The 21,373-nt window shown below is 40.8% G+C and overlaps 1 protein-coding gene across 1 annotated transcript in view; it reads left to right on the top strand.

Moving 5' to 3' along the window:
• The window catches only part of ATP9A (ATPase phospholipid transporting 9A (putative)), a 59,491-nt gene extending 40,799 nt beyond the window's left edge, over nt 1–18,692 (top strand). The window contains exons 16-28 of the mRNA XM_051632803.1: nt 1,022–1,114; nt 1,959–2,042; nt 2,951–3,121; nt 5,018–5,116; nt 5,393–5,482; nt 5,626–5,770; nt 6,269–6,333; nt 7,122–7,277; nt 8,642–8,706; nt 9,485–9,593; nt 10,873–10,930; nt 12,828–13,031; nt 14,035–18,692. Coding sequence (XP_051488763.1) covers nt 1,022–1,114; nt 1,959–2,042; nt 2,951–3,121; nt 5,018–5,116; nt 5,393–5,482; nt 5,626–5,770; nt 6,269–6,333; nt 7,122–7,277; nt 8,642–8,706; nt 9,485–9,593; nt 10,873–10,930; nt 12,828–13,031; nt 14,035–14,171 — 1,476 coding nt within the window. The 3' untranslated portion in view covers nt 14,172–18,692. The remainder of the gene's footprint in view (nt 1–1,021; nt 1,115–1,958; nt 2,043–2,950; nt 3,122–5,017; nt 5,117–5,392; nt 5,483–5,625; nt 5,771–6,268; nt 6,334–7,121; nt 7,278–8,641; nt 8,707–9,484; nt 9,594–10,872; nt 10,931–12,827; nt 13,032–14,034) is intronic.
• Nucleotides 18,693–21,373: the final 2,681 nt, after the last annotated feature.

Here is a 21,373-nt window from a genome sequence, read left to right as displayed (position 1 = left end):
GACACTTACTTATCTTCATTACATTTTTAGTATCCACATCAGGATGCTGCTTTTGTTTGGTTGGTTGTTTTTTGTTACAGATGTAAACTCTGTTTTGCCAGTACCACAAGGCGTTAGACTTCTACCTACTGACTCAAACTCTTTTTGTATGAGAACCTTCACCACTGGTTTCTGTAATGGCAGAACAGATGGACACTTACGTGTGAGAATAAAAAAGTGTCCACTCTGCTTTTCTTTAATTTCGTTTTTTTCCTGAATTACTTTTCCCACTTCATTCACAACTGTGTATTTCCAGACCTTCTTGGGCTTTTTGTTTTTGCATGTTAAGTTTATTTGCTTCCTATCCCTGGTGGCTGTCTTGGTTTACAGAGCAGTTTGTTCCTTACTCATTGTTTTGTCTCCTTTGAGGAAATTGCCAGGGTTTCCATTAGCTTGTAATACTAATAGCTGTGACCTCCTTGGGTATCTGCCTGGTTAGAAGGGATTTTTTAATTTGTGGTAATGTAAATATGCTTTGCTTGCAGCCTACAAATTACTTGGATCAGATAAGGCAGGCAGCAATCTAACCTTTCTGTGGCAAGCATAAACTTTAATTATGCCTGTGCCATATAATGTAACAGAAGGGGTAAATCAGGGTGATTTTTTTACTCTGTTAAGTTTCATGCATCTGTTTTATTGTTCAGGTAAGTATGAAAGGAATTTTCAGGGTGAGAGCTAGAGGTTATTCCAAAGGCACATGCAATCAGGATTGAGAGGTGTCTGTGTGGAAATCACATGTTGCTGATTAAAAAGGTAATCATCCTTGTCTAAAGTATTAGTTCCTATCTGTGAGTAACCAAGTTGCAATTGAATAGACATCTCCTTTGTGGCCCTGAGACAAGATGCTGAGCCACATAAACCTCCAGCCCTACTCAGTGCGGACATTTTTGTCATTGTTTTACAGAGAACTCATCACTTAGCTTGCTGAGACTGAGTATGCTACTAGTAGCCCAACTTAGACCCTTCTATTTTTTATCTGCAGGATGAATCAACAGGAGAGATCACCTTCTACATGAAAGGGGCTGATGTGGTGATGGCTGGAATCGTGCAGTACAACGACTGGCTGGAAGAGGAGGTACGAGGCTGTCTCTCTTACCTGCCGAGGGGGGGGTTTCTGATGCGAGTGCTCTTTTTCTTCCAGGGCAGTGCATGACAAAGCTTGTCAGTGTGGCAGAGTGGACATAAATGCTGAAACATCTGTGAGCCAGAAGGTCACTGATCTTGACAACTCATTAGATCAGTCTTCTGTCAAATACATACGGAGTAACAAGGGAGTCAGGTGGAGAGTTGAACATACTTAGTGCAGAATAAGTCCTGTAAATAAAATAGATTTTGCTCAAAACTGATGCCACTCAAGATCACCAGATTCGTCCTGGGCTTGATCCTTTGTTTGGATTTATTTTAGACTAAAAAGTCTAATTTCAGAACTACATTTGGCAGCTTTGTACTGGGATATGTTTGTCAGACTAGTAGGAATGTTGACTCAGAGCTCATAGCAGTAGCTTCAGTTACTAATTCTCCCCACTCCCCAACCTTGGTGTTCAAAGAAATAATAATACCTTGGTCTTATGTTAAGGAGTTTATGGCCAAATGTGGGCAGTCTGCAAATCAAAGGCTGATGTTCTTTTCTTCAAAACAGAGAAAATTAAATTAGTGGGCTTGGTTTTGCCACACTAGTACAGCAGAGAGGACATTATTGTTTCTGATCACTGGGATAGATTACAAACCATTTCAGATCTTCTTTTTCCTTCTTGGGTTTATCACACACTTTATCAGATGTTATAGACTCACTGGGGTTGCTCAAATGGGACAGCTATTTTCTTAACCTGCTATCTTACATTGGCCATGTCTGCAATGCTGTGCATAAATCATCTTACTGAGATGCAGTTTATGTTTTACAATGTGATACTTCTTTCCAGTGTGGTAACATGGCTCGAGAAGGCCTGAGGGTTCTTGTCGTAGCCAAGAAGTCTCTGACAGAAGAGCAGTATCAAGACTTTGAAGTAAGTTTTTATTTGTGGGGTTTTGTTTGTTTGTCTGTTTTTAAACAGTCATTGAAGTGATCCTCACAGACCTCTTGGGATAATGCTGCCTCTCATCTCCCTTCTCCTTCTGCTAAACTGTCATTCTTTGGCATCTTGCTGTTCTTTTAATCAAATTGGCTTTTCAAGTGATATGCATGAAAGTGGATCCCAGCCAGGACCCTCGAAAACTGTTCCTGAATCCTGCCTTGCAATCTTTTGTGGTTATAAATTCGGTAAAAGATCACCACTTGTTAGACAAGTTGTGTTTCTGTATGGAAATGTGTTGGCTTTTAATTTTCATTATTGCATTCCGACATCCAGGGAAACTACAACCAACCAGAACATAACCCAGCCGGGCTTCGTGGAAAGACAAGCTTCTTGCATGGGGTTTCTACACTCAGCACTAATTTGTTTACCTCAGGCAAGCAAAACGTGAAGGAAAACTGATCAGTTTAATGCTGGTCACAGCATTTAAGGAGGAGGAAAAACTGATCAGAAATGAGATGATGGAAATGTTTAGAATTCTCTCTTGCCCTCATTTGTTCATCATAGAAGATGTGGTTAGACCTGTGGTGTGAAGGAGTCACTCCAGGCTCTCTGCAGGTGTCACTTCAGCAGCTGCCATGCACTCGTGTGCACAAGGATGCACTTTGTGCCCAGCTGGCACAGGGCAGGAGCAAAATGACAAAAACTTCCTGAAAGACTTTCCATCTTATTCTGTAGTACACCTCATGTTCACAAGACATTCCAAGTGGCATCCCTGAATGACAGCTAACAGAGGAGGCATAACTGGTTATGCCTTGCGCTGGTTCACCTTGTGTTCCACAAAAATGTAAAATGCAGGCTGGCTGTGTGAGTGACTGTGTCTGTGTCTGCTCTGTCCTCAGGCACGCTATGTCCAAGCAAAGCTAAGTGTGCACGACCGCTCCCTGAAGGTTGCTACAGTCATTGAGAGCCTGGAAATGGAGATGGAGCTGCTGTGTCTCACTGGTGTGGAGGATCAGCTGCAGACAGATGTCAGACCCACCCTGGAGACACTGAGAAATGCTGGCATTAAGGTCTGCCTAACCTAATGTTATTCCTAACAGGAACACCTAGACCCTCTGGAATACAAACAGTAAATTAAGACAGTTTGGGGGCCCTGTAAAGGTAAACATTTCACCAGCTGCCCTTTGTGAGGGGAACAGAGAGGCTGGCCAGTGCATTTTAAACATCACTTTGGGAACAGAACGTGCTGGAAATAGTAAATGTTAACATGTAAAAGCATGTCACTTTGTGTGCTTTTTTTCCCTTAAGATGCTCTGACACCTTCTGCAGAGAAACGGAGTTCATAGGCAGGGGGATAGAACAGCAGACTTGGGCAATTGCTTGTTTCAGGTGGTTGCATGAAACAAGACCAGTTTGGATGTGTTTGGTGCACAAACTCCAGCGCTGTGGTTGAAGCACTGGGCTGTGAATATTCATGTTTTCAGTAGCCACTAGAGGGGGTCTGAGCCAAGAGAATCAGGGACTGGACTTTTTTTCCCCCCCCTTTTTCTTTCCCGCAGCTTTCTGGGCTCTGGCATCTGAGATTCAGACTTCGGCCTGAGCTGTGCTCAGCGGTGAGGGAACCGGTGTGATGCCTGCTTAGTTTCTCTTTCTGAAAACTGTTGAAAACTTTCTGAAAAGTCAGGTCCCAGACTTGTGAAAGGGAAAAAGAAAAAAAATAATGCCCAAATTCAGATTTGGACAAGACACGTAGGTAAAAGGTTCCGGTTGTGGTTTCTCTGCTTCAAGTAACAAAGTGAGCAAAAATCTTGAGCTGTGCTGTGAATCCAAAGCAGGGCTGTGTGTTTGGATTTCGGTAGAAAGTGGAATTCAAGGCTTGGGACTTTCTGTACAGAGCCATCCCTGTAAACAGCAGAGACTTCAGCAGAGAAGTGAGATGAGCAGGGTCAGACAAAGCTCCTTTGCAGCACTGTGGCTTTCTTCCCGTGTGGTGTAGTCCTGAACAGTTATTCCAAATGGTTTCATTTTTTCTTTTCGCTTTCTCTGGAGTCAGTGTCAGGGTGTGGAGTGTGTTGTTGGACACCTAGTGCCAGGCTCCAGAGCACTCCTTGCAGTGGTATGTTCATTAGGATATTGCATGCAAGAAGTAAATCAAGAGTGGAGGCAGTCTTGTAATCCATTACAGGGACCATCTTGTTAAGATCAAATCTTTTTTCCAGCCTCTGATTATTAAACAAATAAGCAAGTCTTTGTGTATTTTTTTTTTTAAAGTTTTGTTAAATATTCTTGGGCGGTGTCTTGAAAGAATAAAAACACCAGTGGAAAAAACAAAACAAACTCAGATATGTTTACACTATTGAGGGAATTCCCTGCCAGATTATAACAGGGTACTGCTGCTGACATGGCTTCTAATGCCCCCCCCCCCCCCCCCTTCCCCTGCACAAAATAAAAGGAGCAGTGTATATTTAAAAAGAAGTCTAAAAAAAACCAAAACAACCAACAACCAGCCCTGACCAATGTAGTCTGTTCCAGATGCACACATCAGCAGTGAGCTAACCCCAGTTGCATCATCCACATTTCAGGCAGGGCCATGAGGGATCTTTCTGCAGCAAGGCTCGTTTCAGCGTACAAGAAATAGCTGGGGTGGGACACATTAACACACGCACACACATTCTTTAGCCTGCATTTTGTGGGTTTATCAGCACAATCTTGAAATACTGCAGGTGGGAAAAAACGGAATACACACTTCAGGCACTCTTGTGTTTCAGCCTCTTTAAAAGCTTTTCTTTCTTTCATCTGTGAGAATTTTCTTGTATGTTTTAAAATAGAGATTTTTCAGAAAAATATATTTTGTGTATATTCTAACAGTCCTTTTATATGCCTAAACTGGCAGGTGGTACTTCTAGATGTCCTGCAGATGTGGTTGTTAAGTTCTGTATTTAATCCATTAAATGTTTGGATTTTAGGTGTGGATGCTGACAGGGGATAAATTAGAGACAGCCACGTGTACAGCCAAGAATGCACATTTGGTGACACGGACACAGGACATCCATATATTCAGACTAGTGAGTAGCACCCACGTAGCCCTCTCTCAAGACTTGTTCAAGATGCCAAATTCTGGGATAGGAGAGATGCTGATATCACGACTGTTTTCCAGCAGTAGACCCAGAATATTTTTATTCTCTTGACCCAGTTTTCTGTCACGTAACCTTCTGTTTATCTGACTCTGTGCTCTGAATAACTCAGTGTGCTGCCTCTCCCCATTACTTTTGCTCCTTCTGGGACCTCTTTTTTTCACCCAGTGAAGCAAACCCTTCCTCAGTTCCCATCTTTCTCCCCAGGTGACTAACCGTGGAGAGGCCCATCTAGAGCTGAACGCCTTCCGCCGGAAACACGACTGTGCTCTGGTTATTTCTGGCGACTCGTTGGAGGTGAGTTCAAAGCCTCAGGCTGTGCAGGAGCAGCCCCAAAACACTGTGGCTGAATTAAGATTGATTGATTGATTGATTGATTTTCTTTGAAATAACTTTTTTTGGGACAAATGTTGGTGATGCTTCTGATCTCTGTAAATTAGGTGTGTCTGAAATACTATGAGTATGAGTTCATGGAGCTGGCATGCCAGTGCCCTGCCGTGGTGTGCTGCAGGTGTGCTCCCACACAGAAGGCCCAGATCGTGCGATTGCTCCAGGAAAGGACTGGCAAACTCACCTGTGCAGTAGGTAAGGGACTAGCTAGAGAAAAGTGACCATGTAGGATGGCGACTTTACTGTGTCTTGTTTTGAGTGAAGACTCTTGTGTCGTCTCATAGAACCTGGAAATGCTGAGTTTAGAGAACAGTGTTGTTCTGAGATGACTGATGAGATGACGTTTTGCATATGGAAGCTTCAATGACAAACATAAATATTTGGGGTGGTACCATTTCAAAACAGAGTTTGAACTTGATCTGATAAAGTGCCGTTGTTAATCTGTGAGCTTTATTTCGGCATTGTAGTTACAAGAGTCAGATAAAGTGATCAGGAGCCTTCAATTCCTATGCATGTATAAAAAACCAACTTCCTAAAAGAATATAAATTGCTAATTTCTGTTGAAAATTCTGCTTCCATTGGTAGGGTTAAATGTTTCTTCTAATATCACAGTCTGTTGCAGATGCATTTGGTGGGGTTGCAAGGTGCTCTTGCTTAACTACCAGTGTAATTTGTCTGTGCTGTGACCTGCAGGTGATGGAGGGAATGATGTTAGCATGATTCAAGAGGCTGACTGTGGTGTTGGAGTTGAAGGAAAGGTGAGATTGCCTCATGTTTAATAAGACTTCCTATGGCAATTCAGGAGCTAGTTTGCAAGTAAGTCTTAAAGGAATCCTCAGAAATTTGTGCAAAAAAGTGAGAAGCTTCCACAAGAATAATCATCAGGACCAGTAGTGTTATTGTGGAAAATAATTTGACTGTAAAGGAGACTACTGCTAACAAAGTTCAAGTTCATTATTTGGTTCTTGGCAGATTCCCTGAATTTGGAGCCTCATGGTAATTTTGGAGGGTTTTTAGTCATGCATACATGCTCAAAATGCTGGAGTTATAATTGCTCTGATAACATACGCTTCTGTCCTATACTTACACACACAATTAAGAACTATTTATATTAGTTTAGAGAGCAAACTCTGGATTAGAGCTCTACTTCCTGCTTGTAGAGCTGCTTGGAGTGACAAGACTGGATTTGGCAGCAGTGGGAAGTCTGCTTGCAGTGAGCCAAAATATTAAAATTGAGTGAACTTTTGAGACTGAAAATTTGTGTTCAAAACTGCCTTGATAGTAGTGTCACATTAACATGTGTGTTGTGAATCATAAGCCAGAGCCTTGCTTAAAATTGGAGGCCAGGGTTCAAATGGGAATTCTCCTCATGGTTTTACTCTTTGCTTAAAAGCCACAGTGGAAGGCAGTAGTTCTGAGGTAATGTTCTTTCCCACCTAATGTATGGAAAGTTTTCTTGGAAATTATGTCTGTGATAAATAAATAATAGTACAATATTTCTTTGCTTCCAATAATTAACTATGCTTTTATTTGCTGTCCTATACAGGAAGGAAAACAGGCATCACTTGCAGCTGATTTCTCTATCACTCAGTTTAAACATCTGGGTCGTTTATTGATGGTGCATGGAAGGAACAGCTACAAAAGGTCTGCAGCTCTCAGTCAGTTTGTAATCCACAGGAGCTTGTGCATCAGTACAATGCAGGTAAATTAACTGTCATGAGGGCTTTTCCAATGGAGAGGTGAAAAAGCAAAATCAGAAAGTGAATGTTCTGTATTTCATTTTTGGATGCATCTATTTCTTATGAAAATTTTCATGGGTTGGAACTTGGGGTTGTTACTTGCGTATGAAAACACATAAAAACTTTCTGGCATTGAACAAACATCACCAGCTTCTCCAGAATTGGATAAAAAATATTCTACCTTAGAAAACACAGCTGTGATGCAGCATGTCTTTGCTGTCACTTAGTAATGCCAGGAGATCCTGAAAATCTGGAGCAGGGCAGTGCTGTTGAGATCCCCACAGAGTTAAGTGCACTGCCTTTCAGATGTGTTTTAAGTAGGTCTGCAAATAGTGAGGCTGAAGTTAAAACAACTGAGGAGAACCTGTCTCTGACCCTGATAAGGTTACTGAAAGCTTGGCCTGGTGTGCTGTGCAGTATGTGCAGGACCTGTGCCACACAGGCTGCTGAAGCACCTATTAACCTTCCCAAGTGCTCAGCAGCTTGCTGCAGCAATGTAGAGGTGGTCTGTTCCTCTCAATTTCAGAGGCAGCCTTAGAAACAGATTTGGTGTTCACAAAATGCAAGTTGTTCATGTGTGCTGAGCTGCAGTGTAACAGAAATTCAATTGCCAGTTGGGAGGGTTGAAAAAGGTTTTAGGAGTTCATGAGTCAAATTCTGTTCTTAGCTCTGGTGACATGAGTGAAAGTTACAGTTAAGAACAGAGGGTATTCTTTGGGAGTCACGTTTCTATGCCGTAGTGTACCAATATATTCTATAAAAATACTAAGTTTTTCGTAAAATAGTTTATATTTTTGAGAAGGCTGGTTCTACCCTGTCCCCTTTTTAGAATAAACAAGTTGCAGAAGGATGCACAGAGACAAAAGGTTTAAACTCGGGGGACAGTCTAGCTTACTCTGCAGCTAAAAACAAGAAGAGAAAAACCTATGACTTCTGATAAAAAGCAAAAAATAAAAATGAATCTTGAACTCTTTGGAGTTTGTATTAGTGACTGTTAAGTCTTTTTACATTGTGAAGACATCGTCCAGGCATAAAGAAGTACGCACCTGTCCTTTGCAACATCTGGACACCTTTGATCAAACCAGTGGGCTTTGGAGGAAACTCTTTACATTCTTCTCTGTGGAATTACATTTCTAAAAGTCTTCCAAGTCCAGCTCTCATCCAAGTTTTGCATAGGAATAAGAAGGGTTGATATTACATTCTTCTGTGTTCATTTCAGGAATTTGGACAACCCACTGCAAGTACGTTCCAGTTTGAACAGGGTATATGTTTAAGTGTTATTTTGACTGCAGTATCTTAACACCTGAAAAACTTCTTTCTTTCCTAGGCTGTTTTCTCATCAGTATTTTACTTTGCTTCAGTTCCTCTCTACCAAGGCTTTCTCATCATTGGGTAAGAGCTCACGTTTTTCTAGTAGTGTGGAAAATGTGTGCATGATGAATATATTTGGGCTAATTTACATGCAAGGCATGCACGTCTCTGCAAGTTTCACAACGTTGCTTCAGAAGATGGATGTGATCCTTGTCCCCTCTCTGCCCCTTTATGCTGAGCAAAGCCACTGAGGCCGTGCAAACACTTGTAGAAACCTTTCCAAAAGGTCAGTTTACCACATTCAGAACATGAGAAGCCAGCTAGCCTCCAGGAAACACTCCCTCCATCCTAGCAAAAAGCAGAGGGATGGTTTTTAGGCTCTGGTGCCTGTGCAGCAGTGAGAGCCAGTGCCCAGCTCCTGGCAGGGTCAGAAAGCAGGGCCATAATACAGCCCTTTTAACAGGGGGTAACCAGTTCCTATCTAAAATTACTTTATAGACTTTTGAGCACACCATTAAAAAACAAACAGCAAATTAACCTCTCTTGCCTTCTGATGCAAAAAGGATCAAGCCTGGCCTGTAGAGCAAACTCTGGGGTGGTGGGGTCAGGTCTGTCTTGGCTTTATCAATAATCTTATAACACCAATTGCAATACTTGAAACAATCATCTGTGTATGAGTGTTTCCAATCAAAAGCCATCCAAAAAGCAAATTCTGCAAGTTTTTCCTACTCCCTTTGCAAATTTATATATGTATGTTATTTGACACTTCAAGGATACTGTATTTCCTTTCTGAACACTGGCATTTCTGTTTGCTCATCTACACCTTTGATAATTTACTGGTCTTCTACTTTCTTCCCAGGTATTCCACAATTTATACAATGTTTCCAGTGTTTTCTCTAGTCCTGGACAAGGATGTTAAATCTGAAGTTGCAATGTTGTACCCAGAGCTGTATAAAGATCTTCTTAAGGTATGGGAGACTCTTGTTTGTCTGGTTGGGTTTAAGGCAAGATCCCTGTCTTGCTTTGAAGCTCCCTAATAGTGGAAAGTCAAATGTATTACCAGCAGACACTGAACTTTATCATGCATTTTCAAGTGACATTGTTTTAAAGACAAATTTGAATTAAGAGATAGAGCCAGATTTCCTGGCACTTTGTTATTGAATGCTACATGAAGTGCAATTTATTAAAAACGGCTGGGGAAACAGAAGTTCCATTCTGTGGGAAATTCTAGGGATTTAATATTACCGATTTGTTCCAAAATAGAGGGGAAGGAGAAATTGTCAGGGATTTGGCACTATTCTGAAGCCAGAAAAGGGGATGAGGGGAAGGTATATGCTCATTTGATGGAGGGAATAGGTTGTCATGTAGTTTCTTGACTAAAAATTTGCCTTCGGGATGATCTAAAGGGACCTAAAGGTTTGATTGCTGTGCCATTTTTGTAGCTTTAGTGTGGAAGTCAGGTCTTTCTCCTTAGACAAAGGAAACTTTATTTGATATTTACCATAGAAATATCAGGAAGGTAAATCTTGTCTTTGTTTCTTTTTTTTTTTTTTTTCTCTTGAAATTTTTCTTTTAGTAACTGGGGTATGCAGACTGGGAGCATCTTTCTTAATTGAAGGAAAGGGTGGACTGAGTCTTCAACAGATCCTTTCCCTCAAGGATTTCTGTTAAACAGATACTTGTAGAAGCAAAGCCTGTTTTTCCAACAGCCTGAATAAATCTCCATCTGGTTTCACTTGTATGTTTTCTCTTATGTCATAAACCACTAATTCTCCAACCATCCTTAGGCCTGGTCTAAAACATAGGGGTTTTTTGTACTGGTATAGCTGTGTTGCCTGGAGATGCTTTTTTAAAAACCTATCTGCCTTCAATATGATGGTGATTTGTGTGTGTCTTGAAAAATAATATTAATGTATTCACATATATGTATACACACATCTTCTATTTCACAGTGTAATGACTAAACTCATGAGACATCTTTGCACTGAATTAATCGTGTGTGCAGTAAGGAAGAGGCTGTGCTGGGCTGTGCAAGCACTGAGCTTCCACAGTCCCTGGCCTCCTTGGTGCATCATGAAAAATGAGAGTAAAGAGACAGTACCTCAGGCTTGGTTGATTTGTTTTGTTTTCTTTCCAGATCATCTTCAAATTATCTTTTATCAGTTGCTGGGTTGAGCTGTAAGAGAATGTTCATAAAAGAATACCCAATGAAGCTTTGTCTTTTTTTTTTTCTTTCCCTCCCCCTAGGGACGACCATTATCATACAAAACATTTTTAATATGGGTCTTAATAAGCATCTATCAAGGTAAGAAATTAACTTCTGTTTGTGCCTTTAGAAGTTTTAATGTGTACAGAGTATCTAATTTTTTGTATGGCAGGAGGTTCTGTAAGGCATGAAGTGAATTTAGCAATGCATCCATGGGACAGTGAATAAATATTATTTTTGTCTCAGAAATAGTTGGCAGCATTACCAAAGGAAGAAATTATCTAAAGCTAAATATTGGCAGCAACTGGTCAACCCTGTTTTAGGTAATGATGCAGAAGTTCAAAGCATTGTGCCTCTTCCCACTGGGACCATCCTTTGTAATTTTGTGCAAGTTCCTTTCAGTGCTTAATTGCTCCATGTGTAGAGTTTGTGATTTCCCTTCTTTTTAAGAAGATTTTCAAACCTAAGGATTATACAGGTTACTAAGTCAGTATGTGAAATACAGAATCTGTAGCTTTGTGTATTTTATCTAAACCCTGTCAATTAAAAGTGGCAATAGTTCTGGTTACTTCATAGCCATCTGTCATGAAGGACTGGAGTAGAGCTCAGGTTCTTGATCATATCCCTACACTCTAATTAGGTTGCTAAAACAGTTAAATGCCTTAATTACAATGCATCCATTTTCCAAAAGTGAAGGTAGTAATTGGGCTGTATGTCTAAGGAGGTCTTTTCTCTCAGTTTGTCTTTTTTTATCCAGTAACCTCAAACTCAAATACTTTCTCTAAGTGTTAATCAGGGAATCATGGGGTACATGTAAATGACTTGGAGCTATAAAGCTAAAATGGCAACTCGATGTCTTCCTTTCTAAATCTCCTTTATCAACAAGAATAAATGTGCCAAAATAAGCAGCTATTTTTTTCTGATGTAGTTGATATTCCCACCCTCGGGTGGGAGTGAAACCAAGAATATAGAAGTTCTCATGGCCTTATCTTCTGAAGTCTAATATGCCACAACCCTGTGTCAGGGACAATGGTCTTCTGGTGCAGTACAAATATGATGGCAAAGCCTAGGCATTTAGAGAAAACTCACGAGTGGTGGAAAGCTAAAGCCAGAGGGGTGATGCACTGAGGGAAAGATTTCTTCCTGAGCTAAGACAGCTATCTGGTTACAATATTTGGTTAAAGTGACTTCACTTCTGTTGTGCTAAATAATTAGAAAACAGCAGGCCAAACAACTGGGCTAGTTGCTAGCAGAGATGAGCCTGACCGAAAACTTGAGCCGTCCTAAATTTTGGAAAGTTCACAGCTGGATTTCAGCTTTGTGGCTGAAGGTCTAGTCACTTGCAGGTTTTCCCTTCCTAGTGTGATGGATGTTGGTGCAGATTACTCATGCTGCTAACATGAGTTATTTGTGCAGGTGGCTGTGCGGGGTGTTGTGAGCATTCCCTGGCTAGCCAGAATGGGAGCATGAAACAATACATCATTAAGTGTGCTTTAAATATGTACTCCTATTAGGGGGAAGTGTAAAGGGGAGAGATCTTGGCCAAAGCAGTGCAAAGAGAAGCTAACTTGTATCCACTGAACTTTTCAACACCTTCCTTCCATTTGGGCACTGAGGCAGTGCAGTAGGTTATAGAAGTATGTGATATCTTTTAGCTTCTGAGTAGTGACCAACAGCTTTTCTGGGAGGATAGAGTTTCATGATGTTAGAAATCTCCAGCTGCCAAAATAGCGTGTGTTAATTTCCTATCTCCATATGTCTTTGAATATGATAGACTGTTATAAAACTCTGGGCAACTCTGCTGTAACTTTTCCCTGTCCTCTCATCAGTTCTGTCTCCTAAATAGTAACTGATTTGTTGTCATTACATTCATCAGGTTTCACCAAAAAAGGTCTCAAGACATGGCAAGGTTTCAGCCTTTCTAAGACCTAGCAGTGGGTTTTAGACCTTAGACTGGTGTTTGAATAAACTACCCCAATATTCCATTCCCTTTCAGGTAGCATCATCATGTATGGAGCACTTCTCCTGTTTGAATCTGAATTTGTCCACATTGTTGCCATTTCCTTCACATCCTTGATTCTCACCGAGTTGCTGATGGTGGCATTGACGATCCAGACGTGGCACTGGCTCATGATAGTGGCCGAGCTGCTTAGTCTCTCCTGCTACATAGCTTCTCTGGTCTTCTTACATGAGTTTATTGGTAAGGTTAAATGGCTTTTATCCCATCAGTTGGTTTATGACCAAATAGTAACAGGACTGTAAGGACGTGAATTCAGTTTAAAGGCTGTTGATGAAGCCAACATAATTAGTGTCAGCAGTTCTGACCAAAATAAGCTCTATTTGATTTGAAGGCATCTGAAAGACATTTTATGGTTCTTTCTCACAGCAAAATGTCAGAGGAGATAAAGTTGGTCAGTAAACTGTGCACCTCTCAGTAAATCTCATCCTTACTTTTAGAGCTTTGCCACGTATCAGCTGTCATGTAGTAGAGTGGTCTTTATTATTTTATTTCCATCAGAACTGAACTTGAGACAAAATTTGCGCCTCTGTTGTTGAACTGAAAGATTTAATCTTTTAACTGGCTGAAGTAGCTGCCTCCTTTATCTTTATTGGGGCCCTTCTCTTTAGGGTTTGTGGTTAGCTTTTTGTTTGGGTTTAATTGTTTGTTGTTTTGGTGTTTGTTTTGTTTTGTGGTTTTTGTTATTTTTAAGGGGGGGAGTCCTTTATTTTTTTGTCCTGGAATAGAGCTAATCCTTTTCCCTGTCTAAAGGAAAAAAGGTGAGGAATACCATATTCCCCCAGTATCCGTCTAGTGCAAATGTCAGACCAGTAGGGTTTGTTCCAGGGTTTGTTTGGGAACCACAAGATGTCACTACTTCTTCCATGAAGCTGGAAAGAAGCAGAGGGCAGCTTCTAGAGTCAGAAGATGAGCAGTCCATTTAAAGGAAGCTTAGTACTGCCAAGAGATGAAAAGCTCTGTTTCAGATGGGGCACATATGGGCACTTGCCTGTGAGGAGTTGTATGCCTTGCTGAAATGTGTTGTGCAGAAGAGTGAGTAATCAGGGCTCATATGAGCTTTGAATTTGCGTGTGGAGAAGGTGAGGCTGGTTAAGAAGCATTGGTAGATCAAGTTTCTTTTCTGCACCTCTTCCCAGATTGTACTTCCCGTCTTCATTGACTCCATGCTCTCTTCTTTTTACAGATGTTTACTTCATTGCAACTTTGTCATTCTTATGGAAAGTCACGGTCATCACTCTGGTGAGCTGCCTTCCCCTCTACGTCCTGAAGTACCTGAGACGAAGGTTTTCTCCCCCAAGCTATTCAAAGCTCACATCCTAGGGCTGCTCTCTTTGCACACAAGAGACAAATATTGCACATGGCTGAGAGACAAAATCATGTCATTCTTACTATAACAAATACGTCCAATATTTGCATAAGGATCATGTGGTAATCCCTATTACATGCTGCTTTATTGATAAAAGACTTCACAATTGCTGTGAACAGAAACCTAATGATAAAAGGGATTTTTTTTGGAGGGTAAAGGCACTTGTTAGTTCACCCAGTTCTTCTCACTTTTGTTTAACTTAACTGGGGTCAAGTGTGCTTAACTGCGATGACAATGGGTTTCTCATGCATGGTTGGAAGTATTTGAAAGCTGCTGACTGACCTTGGAATTTACATTTGATAAATTTAAGTTACTTTTTTAAGTATTTGTGCTGTTCCTTGCATTGTGTTATGTTTTTTTTATATTATTTATCTTTTTGATTCAAGTAGTTAAATTCTTTTTACATCTTGGAAATCCCTTAGTGTAGGTGATGCACTGTACTGCTGACAGCTGATTCCTGATTTATGGCATGCTGTTTCCATAATGAGGCTCCAGCATGTCCAATCTCCACACACTTGAGAATCTGAGCGTGTTTCAGATTTTCCTTCAGTTGAAATGTGGTCACCCTAGTGATTTTGGAGGTATCCAGCCATTGATAAATATGGAGAAATGTAGTTCAAACTGAAGAAATTTACTTTTGTTTAGTTTTTATGCTTCCTGTTAAAAGGAGCTGGTGACATAATAGCATTACTCTATTTATTTGTATAGAAGAGAATTATCTAAACTAAAGCAAAAGCTCTTTGGGAAAGAAATTTGCAGTTGATCAGACTTGAAATGTGTCAACAACGTGAGAAGAGACTCGTACAGTTCTGCAGACAATGTGGCAGACTTGTCTTGAATCCTTGGAGACTGAAAGGAAAGGTCACAGAACTGCTACTCCTTACAGCTACACAAAATCTGTTTCCTGTTAGGGTGAAACTGTGAGGATGAGCTGCAAATAAGCTGAGACACTCCTAGGTGGATGTTGTTCGTGACATGCTCCCTGCAGAGAGGCAGTTTTTGAGAACCTTGCACTTGCTTTGCTCTAAAAACCAAACTTGAATCACAGAGGCAGGAGTGGAGTTTGTACGTGTGAGGCTTGCGTGCAGTGCAAATTTACTGACTGATTTTTAATTTTCAGAAATAAAACTTAATTTCTGTTTTTATAATAAGCATGGGCCCACACTACAGCAGCATGAGGACAGCAATACATACTTAGGCTGCTCAGGAGAATGACAGAAAGTTACAGGAACATTTCGCCATTGGGTTCGTGCATCAAACATGGATGAGCTTCTAGTGGCAGCTGTCCTCATCTAATGGCTGTTCAGTCTGGGCTAAGTCAGTTGCTTGCTCTCTCATTCCCACATCACAAAAACCACCACTGGAGCTGGCACTGCTTGGTGCTGTTGTTGGTTGGCCATATGCAGGGACCAGGGACAGAGGAGCCCCGAGTCTGAGCTCTCTTCCCCTCTCTCAAGGCAGCCCTTCTAGGTCAGGGCAACCACACTGGTGTGAGAAGCAGAAGCTCCCTGGTTGTCTCTGTGCCATGCTGAACCTCTTTAATGGACTGCCAGCTTCTCTTGCCATTGCTACAGGCATTCCACTGTCGCAAGCAGCACAATGCTGCGTTAAAAGGACTGGTTTGAAAATCAGTGGAAAATGGGATTGTTGTTTTAAAAGGGCTGGAGTCTGAGTTGACCCATAGTGTACATCTTGGATTTTCAGACCTAAGATAGCTGTGGCTCTTGTGGTCACTGTGTGGTAATTGCTCTGGGGAATGTTTTGCACAACCTGACCTGCCTTCTTTGCTCTCAGTTTCTGTGAGTAAAGATCAAAAAGGAGAGGAAGCAAGTTCCAGAAGATCTAGAGAAAAAATGGATGTTCTTCCTAATGCTTGTGGCATGGGGTGAATGGAAGGTGCAAATCCATGTGACCTTGTAACTACTCCATGTGGGGGAAACACTCTTGATTTAGAAAATCGTTTCAGAAGTCCTTCAGGAATAAGAACAACAAATGCTCTCTAACACACTTTCTTCTTTTGTACCAGTTTTCCAATTAGACTTTTGTTTGAAGTCCTAATAAATAGCAGCAAACTTTAGCAACAGCATGCTGACTAAGATAATTCTTAGTGTTCACCTTTCAATAATACTTTGAAAATTTGTCTTTTTCCTTTTCTAATTTATTTCCTTAAAAATAATACATATATTTCTGCCCATTTAACATTCACACTCCTGTTGGGAAAAGCCCTAGAAGTCCAGCACTTCTCAGTTCAGTGCCTGAGCAGCCCAGTTGTGGGAGAGTTGGGCTAGCAGCCTCTTGTGAATCATGCCACTTTGCCAAAATGATACTTAATGTTGTCTGTATCATGACTTGCTACAGCTCCTGGATAGTGTTGGCCATGCAGGTGTTCTGGAGTCCTCGGTCAGCATTTGGTTTAAGTAGATTTAAATACAAGAGTCAAAAATTCCTGTTGTCAACTTCTTGTGACTGAGAAGTCAAGTCCTCCTCTCTGCTGGCAAACACATCACAGTGCACATCCGTGTAAAGCCCAGTCCCTATCTAGTGAGTATTGATAGTTAAATGTCCTGCAAGAATGACAGTGCCATGCTACTGTATGTAAATATTTGAGATGTGTACATGGTAGAATTCACTGTTTCCTGAAGTCAATACAGTTTACACTGAGTGGACCATATTTGCAAAATATTAGCTCACACCAAGAAAGGGAGTGACTTGTGATTTCAGTTATATTTATTGAATAATAACTTTAATAAGGAACTCATATTTAGTAGAATTTATAGTAATCTGTAGCTGTGTTTTGGGGTGAAAATGATATTCCTTTGCAGCTAGTTTTTTTGCACAAGGTTGTAAATCCAGGAAGTAATTTCTGTCTGCGTATACACTGCATTTTTTAAGGCAATCAGAAAACTAAAACTGCCATCAAACACACAGCAAGAAAGAGGAATGATTGTTGTATTTTTCAAGTTCAGCACTTTATGTCTGCAGCCTGTTTCTCTTAAGTTATTTAAGAAGTGTTTTTAAAAGCAAAGTTTAATGCGTATGTTCATACTTACTGTACATTTGAATAAACCGATTGTCCGCTGGAAATTTAATTTAATATTTTTCCTCTAGTATGCTCATCGTTTGCTTACTGGGAGTGAGTTGTTTTCTCCTCCTGTGTAGTATCGTGTTTGTAGCCTTACTCAATATCCTTTCTATTCCTTTTTTCTCTTCTGGTTTGTGTACTGTAGCAGTTCATATAACTTGTGCGCTTTGAGACTGCTCCAGGTGATGCTGCAGGTAGCAGTGTGTGTCTCACAGTGTGCTCCTGCTTCCCGTGGCTGCTTTAGGGAAGCCAACTCTGTGCTGTGCTGCTGCTGTGGTTAGTTAATGTGGAGTTTTTGTGACATACAGTGTTCTCTTCATGCATCTCTGCAGTAATTCCAGGTGTGTTGCAACCCTCTTCATTTTTTTCTTTAACTTGGTATTTGTTTCCTCTGCAGAGCTTGTCCTGTTTATCTTTGCAAACGTTTGTTTTCCTCTGCTCACAGTGCAGTTGAAATGCAGCATTCTTTAGCCAACAGCAGCAGCTGAAATCTGTGCAGGGTCTTATCAGAACCGAGCTGGGGAGTGATGAGTGACATCCCTGGTGTCCCCTTGGTGTTGAGAACTACGTGCTGAGAGCTGCAGCTGTGGCTGGACCAAACTGAGCAGCACCAAAGGCATTGTTTTTCTGTGGTCTGCTGAAGTATCACAATTCAGTGCCATGACAGACTCGTCCACTGCAGCTGCTGAGGGAAATTCTGCTATGGTTGGGCTGTTAGTGAGGGAACTCCAGAGGGTTAGACGTGTGAATCCCTAAGGCTTCTCTTCTGGCTTTATCTTTCAAAGAGAGCTGCTGCACCATCTGATGCATCATAAATCCATAGTTTGCACAAGCAGTGCCCTAGATGAGCTATGGGAACTACTGCAGCATGCAGCTCAGCTCACTGCCACAAGTTCTTTGTGCACAACTGGGGTTTGATTCATTCCCACAGTTGCTGGGGCAGTCCAGTGCCCACTAAAATCTTCAGTATGAGCTGGGTGGGCTGTTTTATTTCTTATTAGTTATTTAATAATTAATAAACTCTCTGCATGAGATCCTGGGTTCTACAGCTTTGCCAATATGGTCCATTACTACTGCCTACTACAATTTGTGTACTTACATGCCTTTGAGAACCTTTTTAATTGTTAAAATTGTTAAAAAATAAATGTTAATTTAATTTTTAATTGGGGAAATAGATTCTGGTGTCAGTTACATTTACTGTGATGCTGATGTTTTGTACCTGTCATGTAGTTAAACAACATGTAAATACTCTTTGATTCAAGAGAAATACGAATGCCAATTATTTATTGTTCTGTGGAGTTATATGTTGCAGATGTGTAAGAACTTAAAAGGGAATGTTGTAAAACAAGGTGGAAAAATAAATTTTATGCAACTTCTTTACTTCATCCATATACACCATGTATGATCTACCTGAGTGAGTCCTGGCATGCTCAGTCCATGGTGTGCTTTGACAGAATTGTAAGTATACAGGTTAAGCTGCATTGTAGCCCTTCAGTTTGGCTACATGACAAATGCATATCTGAGACATGATCAGTGCTTTCTGCTGAGCAGTGTAGACCTGCTTCATTAATTTATTAGTTATAAACAGTTTTCTGTCTTAATAGGAAGGTGTTTTGGCAGGAGGGATTTTGGTGGTTGTTTTTGGGTTTGTTTCAAGTATTAGTGTAAGCTTTTGCTGCCCTTCACTTTTTCAGTGATTTCTTGCAAGGTTACTTTCTGCAAGTCATCGTTGCAATTTAATGGTGTGAATTAGGTCCATGGAGCACAGAAGGTGCTGTTGGGCATGAGCAGGCTGCTGGCCCCACTGCTGCCTTTTCCACAACCAGTTAGTTCCAGAGTACCCAACTGTCCTGAGGATTTTAAACAAGCCCTTTAAGTTGAAAATTCAGTTTTGAGAGACTCTGCTCTTTCAGGAAGTTTCTGGTCAAATCATCCTTGCAAATTTTTGGTGCAACCCCAATGAGGAAGAAGATGGTCATGCCTGCTGGTACCCACTGTTGTGAATTACCAGAAATTATTTCATTTGGAGCATATATGTGCTGCTCTTGGAAAAGCAATAATGCAATAATGTTAGGAACAGCTATTTTTGAAATGTTCTCATCATTTGAACGTTGGAAGTAATTGGATCAGCACAAGAGGTGTCCTAGGGCTGGCTGCCCCAATTCTGGGTCATAAATGGCAAGGAGAGGTGGGAGTTTAATGCTGAATATTCTCAGCAGGGGAAACTTCAATAACATTGATTAAGAACACAGTGAGATAGCAACAGTTTTCTACCAAAAATGTAATAGGGCCATAAACACCCTAAAAAAATATTTTAAAATTGGGTAAAGTACATCTATATAACTTGGGAGATTATTTAACTAAAGCAGTGATAAACTGTCCCCCAGATTGTTAAATGTATTAAAGTTGCTGAAAATTTTTCTTTTAGATTCTACAGGATGCAGATGCCAGCATCTTAACCTTTTTCATGAATAACTTTTTTAATAAAATGGTTAATGCAAATATAAAATAAACAATTGTGATGTTTGCACACATCAAATGAATACTGTAGACTCCAGAAATTACAGTAACAGACTTCACTCCCAAGTGTTACCAATTTCCCACTCTAAATGGGTTACATAAGCCCTAGTTAGTGGTTCTTTTAATTTATGGATGGTTTCTTTATAATGGTGAAATGTTTAATTAAAAAAAGCTAGAAATAGTTTTTCTAAACTCACTCTGGAAAGCGAAGTAGAATTTCTGCAATTTTTTTTTCACCCAAACATTGCATAATAGTAGAAATGTCGAAGATTTCCATGGGGTTTAATTTCATTCTTCATGTGGCTGTGGTTGTACAAGAAGTTTGAACACTGCAGGGGCTGGCAGATTTTTGGAAGATCACGCATCCTGGGATAAGTTTTCAGCCTAGGCTTTACCAACAAATGCCAGTGGCCTTATTTTTCAAATTGTGGTTTATTACGCACTACTGTGTCTTTTTTCTTCTTAAAGAATATAAAAGAATAGGTGCTGGCTGGTGATTGGGTGTTTTAACTGTGGCCCTGAGCCTTATGTGTTGCATGAAGACATAGAGAAGCCTTAAACCTTAAGCCTTTACCTTAAACCATTTGAAGAGAAGGTGACCTTGTGGATATGCCCTCTGCCATTGCTTTCTGATTGCTCAAGTAGCAGCAGCTCTGCACCTACTCTTCCTCTTTTCCCTTGCATTACTGTGGCATTAAATGTTGTCATGATAAATCTCTGGAGGAAGGTAGTGGCTCCTGTTCCTATTTCACAGGTGGGAGATGGGGGCAGAGAGAGCCTGTGCTCTCTGAGGTCTGCCTGAAGTCCACGGCAGAGCATGGAGAGCAGAACAATATTCTTGTTTTGATTATTAGGCTTCCTCCCCACCTTAGAGTCAATACTATAGGGAAGTTACTTATTCCACTGAGTAGTCAGCTGTTTTTAAATTAGGAGTGTGATTGCAGGCTTTAAAAATATGTTCCTATTATACGGAGTATTGATAATCCCTAATCCAAAATTTTGCTAGGTGCTTCTATCTTAAAACTAGAACTGCAGATCCAAATGACATCTGTGCTAAATGTTTTGCAGCTGTATATGAAAATGGTGAGTTTCAGAGAGTGTGAGCAGCAGCTGGCTGCAGAAATAGCATTGTTGCAACTACAGAAAGGTAATGCAAGGAAAAACGTGTTGAGCGTGACAGCAGTTACCAGCAGCAGTACATCCTGGTCCATCACCCGTTTAAGGTCAGTATCAAAACTGATGTTGTGGTTTCCTTGGGCCACGAGCTAGCATTTCCTGTCCCTAAAACTCTCTGGGTGGTGTGGGGCTCTCTGGGTTACATGGTGGATCTCTGAATTTTTGCTGCTTGTAATTTAGGTTATAGATGATCAGCAGCTTGCAGGATCTGGCCTTCAGAAGAATGCCCTTCCCTCTGCTACTCTTCCTCTGTTTGTGGCCCAAGACTTAAGTGTTATTGAGCGAGTGGGTTACAAAAAAAAGAATTTAAAATCCCTGCATTCCCACTTTAAAGCCTCCCTCTCTTGGCTTGCTGTAATTGTGCATGTAAGGAGGAAT

Source organism: Apus apus, chromosome 15, assembly GCF_020740795.1.
Source record: "Apus apus isolate bApuApu2 chromosome 15, bApuApu2.pri.cur, whole genome shotgun sequence".
Classification (NCBI taxonomy): domain Eukaryota; kingdom Metazoa; phylum Chordata; class Aves; order Apodiformes; family Apodidae; genus Apus; species Apus apus.
Note: the sequence above shows the minus strand (reverse complement) of the source record. Positions and strands in the feature narration are given on the sequence as shown.